The sequence below is a fragment of the Tasmannia lanceolata genome, unplaced genomic scaffold (assembly GCF_043159265.1).
Source record: "Tasmannia lanceolata isolate RefF3 unplaced genomic scaffold, GAP_Taslan_0.1 ptg000023l, whole genome shotgun sequence".
NCBI lineage: Eukaryota > Viridiplantae > Streptophyta > Magnoliopsida > Canellales > Winteraceae > Tasmannia > Tasmannia lanceolata.
The window spans coordinates 5,047,755-5,051,522 of NW_027518700.1; the positions used below are offsets into that span (position 1 = coordinate 5,047,755).

Here is a 3,768-nt window from a genome sequence, read left to right on the forward strand (position 1 = left end):
AGTTGTGATCAGAGATTAGTATTTCCATCTATTGTAATAGCAATTTGATTTTTATTAATGAAAATGTGTTTCTGTTTCTCTTATCCCTATTTGATCAGAATCGTTTATCTTGATTATCAAAATTTTAATCTAGTGTTTATATTTCCATAACAGGATTCTTGATTGAGCAACCATTGCTCCTAAGAAAATCCTCGTTTCAAAATCAACCTGGTCCCGTCAGTCCGCTGATTCCAGGCTGAGTCGATTTTCTTCCTCACCAATTTCTTTTACTTCCCCTGCATTACCTTTCTCTAATCTTCAGGAAATTCCTTCACCCATCCAATTTACACCTGAACCCATGGCGGAAAATGGAAATAATGCCCTTGACACCAATGAGATGATGAAAATTATCCTGGCACAATTGGGCACCATCAATGAAGAGATTGCTCGTTTGAAAACTGATAGAAGTTCTACTTCTAAAGAGCATGTAGCTCAGCACCCTTCTGTTTTACCTCCTCCACCTCCTGCAATGGCCAGGCCTGCAGTTTTGAATGTTGAGGATGATATCTAGGATGAGCAGTATGCAGAACATAATTGTCTCCCTCATCTGGAGAGAGACAATGAGGGCAGAGCGATGGCAGACAGAATAGACAAGCTGACTAAAGAGATGGAAAACATAAAATTCCAGGGCCCGAAAAAGTTGAACATGGCCGATTTTATGATATATCCAGGAGTCACACTGCCTCCTAGATTCAAAGTGCCAGATATGGATAAGTATGATGGGACAGGTTGTCCTAGAAGCCATTTAATGTCTGTCATTCCGCTTCTTCAGCAGCATGGCTTGTCTCCGGAGCAGGTTGCTCTTTTATTTCCCCGATCACTTGTTGGAACCGCCAAGAAGTGGTTTTTGAGTTTAAAGACCGAAGAAATCAGAACTCTAGAAGACATCGCCAATAGGTTCGTCGAGCAGTTCTCCATGGAGGAGGGGATCGACGTAACCAAAAGAGATCTGAAGGCTTTGAAGCAGGGCCACAATGAAACCTTCACTTCCTTCATCCGCAGATGGAGAAGGAAAGCCGCGCAGATGACTCATCGTCTGCCAGATGAGGAGCAAATCAAAATTGTTGTGAAGAATCTGTCTCCACAATACTATCACCACATGGCCATCCAGTACTTTCTTGATTTCAATCATCTCATTAAGACGGGAACCCAAATAGAAGATGCATTGTCTAAGGGTTGGAGATCGAGAGTTCCTTCTGATTCAAGAGAAGGAAAAAGACCTATGGTTGCACCTAAGGAGGTTCATAATATGAATACTGCTCCGCCAGCACGGAGAGTAAATTTTGGCGAAGGTCGCCCAGAGAGGAAGGAGCCAAGACGATTCGATCCTTTGCCGTATTCCTTGTCAGTAGCATTGAAGAAGCTGTTGAGGGATAAGAAAATTGAGTTGCTAGAACCTAGGGAGGCTCCGAATCCTCTCCCGAGGTATTGGAAGAAAGATTACTACTGCGAGTATCATCAGGGCGTCGGACATCTGACTGATCGATGTATGGCCTTGAAACATAAGATCCAAGACATGATCGAGGCAAAGAAAATTTCTGTTGAAGCTCCTAACGTCACTCGCAATCCTTTGCCGACGCATGCAACTCCCCCACCAAATGTTTATGCAATCCTTACAGAGGAAGTTGTTTTGGACCATTCCCGTATTTGCGCAGTAATCTCTGGGGAGCCGTATGTTCTGAGATGGGAAGAAGGAGACAGTGATACAGAAAATGAGAAGCCTTATGTACTGTCTGCTCGAGATGGGGGATCTGCAGAATCTGCCGAATGTTCATATGTCCTCAAATTTGAAGAGGGAGAGAGCAGCGAAGAAGTCCCTTATGTTCTAAGATTAGAGGACGAGGATTTGTCGCTCTTGAATGACCAGTGTGATGAGCTCCGTCACGTCACACGTGGTGGACGAGTCTTCAAGCCAGCTGAGCTCAGAGTCGAGAATCCCGCTGAGGTTGCAAGAGGGGTTGACCATCAGAATCAAAAACAGAAACAGAGTTTAGATGATGAGGAGGACAATTTGCTGAAACAGTTGAAAAGGACACAAGCCAATGTGTCCATTTGGGGTTTACTGATGGCGTCACCAAAGCACAGACATGTTGTGCTTCGTGAGCTGAATTCGTCCCAGGTATCAGTTGAGATTACTCCTGATGAACTGGTCAGTTTAGTGGCCGTGACAAGAGTTTCACAGGATTTGTCTTTTACTGACGAAGACCTCCCTCCGGAAGGAAGAGACCATGTTCGCCCTCTCCGAATCACCATAATTTGCAACAAAAAGAGAGTGCCGGAAGTCTTGATTGATAATGGGTCAGCTTTGAACGTTTGCCCATTAAATACTGCAACTACCTTAGGGTTTGAACCAACAGATTTCATACCATCTGAGCAGGGTATCTTAGCGTATGACGGCACTAGAAGGGATGTGATCGGGATATTAGCCACTGAGATCGAGATTGGAGGGGAGACTTTTGAAGTCGAATTCCAAGTGCTCGATATCAAAACCTCTTTCTTTCTTCTCCTGGGCCGACCTTGGCTGCATAAGGTCGGAGTTATTCCTTCGACGCTACACCAGAAATTGAAATTCGTCAGGAATAACAGGGTGATTACAGTACGGGGAGATCCAGAGCCTGAAATTGGGCAGATAACTACCGAATCAGTTGATGAAAATGCCAAGGATGTCAGCTTGACAGGATTCTCATTAGAGGTCTCTACTATTACTATGGGGGAGGCTATGAATGAGGAGATCATGTTCTTAACAAGTACCAATGTTAGTGTCGCAAGGATGATGCGACGGTTTGGTTATATTCCGGGAGCTGGCCTGGGAAGAAACCTGCAAGGCCTGACTGAATGGCCATTAATGAAGGCGATGAATGGATTATTCGGGTTAGGGTATCAGCCTACCCGAAAGGAAGTCCAAGAGATGAAGGCATACATGTTAAAATGGGCTAATTGCCGCCGCCAGGGTTTCGAGTTTCCAATGGGACCGTTCAGCATGATTATGAATGGTAGATTCAGAAAGGAAGGGGCCGATTGTCCGTTTTACGGTTTTCCTGAGCCGTGGTATGACGAGACTGGGAAGAAGCTGCCAGGTCTAGAGATTTTCTTTGCTGATGAATTGCCGAAGAACTTTTTCTTTGAGCAGATTGCAAAGTCAGTTGAATCAGAGAAGCAAGACTCAGATTGGGTTGATACATTTGAATCAGAGCTCTTAGAATCTTTGTTCCAAGTTGAGGCACCAGTCATTGCAATGATCGGAGGAGACGCACCCTTCATAAACCCAAGAAGCTCCATCACCCCAGCTGAGGGACCTCTGGATAACTGGACCTCACAGGTTATACCCCAAGTATTCTTTCAGTATAGTCCAGCCCCTTCAAAAGAGTCAGTCGTTTCAAAATTCGTGTCAGTTTCTGAGTCCGTCCCAGAGTCTGTCATTTCTAACTTTTCTTTTGATGCAGGTACTATAGAGGTCTGTTCTACTCCTGGAGTAGGTGACGAGTCTATTCCTGGTGGCGTTGAGTCCGAGTCCGAGGGCGTATTCATTGATTCTTTGGCTGTACATGTTTCCCATCGCGTCGATACTGATGTCGACTTATTTTTTCATTCTGTTTCAAAGTCTGTAACGCCTGATGTGGGCGAGTCATCTGATGTAATCATTCATTCTGATGAAATAAAAGATTCTTTTGCTTACATTCCTGTACTTGTCTCTTCTGCTGATTCTGCTTCTAAACCTGATCAAGTAAC

General features: G+C 44.5%; 1 protein-coding gene across 1 annotated transcript; it reads left to right on the plus strand.

Moving 5' to 3' along the window:
- Window positions 1-1,063: 1,063 nt before the first annotated feature.
- On the plus strand, window positions 1,064-3,186 carry LOC143856661 (uncharacterized). Its single transcript, XM_077366926.1, has 3 exons — window positions 1,064-2,512; window positions 2,600-3,116; window positions 3,170-3,186. The coding sequence occupies exons 1-3, from the start codon at window positions 1,064-1,066 to the stop codon at window positions 3,184-3,186; spliced, it is 1,983 nt and encodes a 660-aa protein (XP_077223041.1).
- Window positions 3,187-3,768: the final 582 nt, after the last annotated feature.

Bases quoted from the DNA above. Each gene is read 5' to 3' on its own strand.
- LOC143856661 (XM_077366926.1), top strand. From the start codon at position 1,064: ATGACTCATCGTCTGCCAGATGAGGAGCAAATCAAAATTGTTGTGAAG. The intron at 2,513-2,599 runs GTGCTCGATATC...ACGCTACACCAG, and splicing joins CTTTTGAAGTCGAATTCCAA to AAATTGAAATTCGTCAGGAA.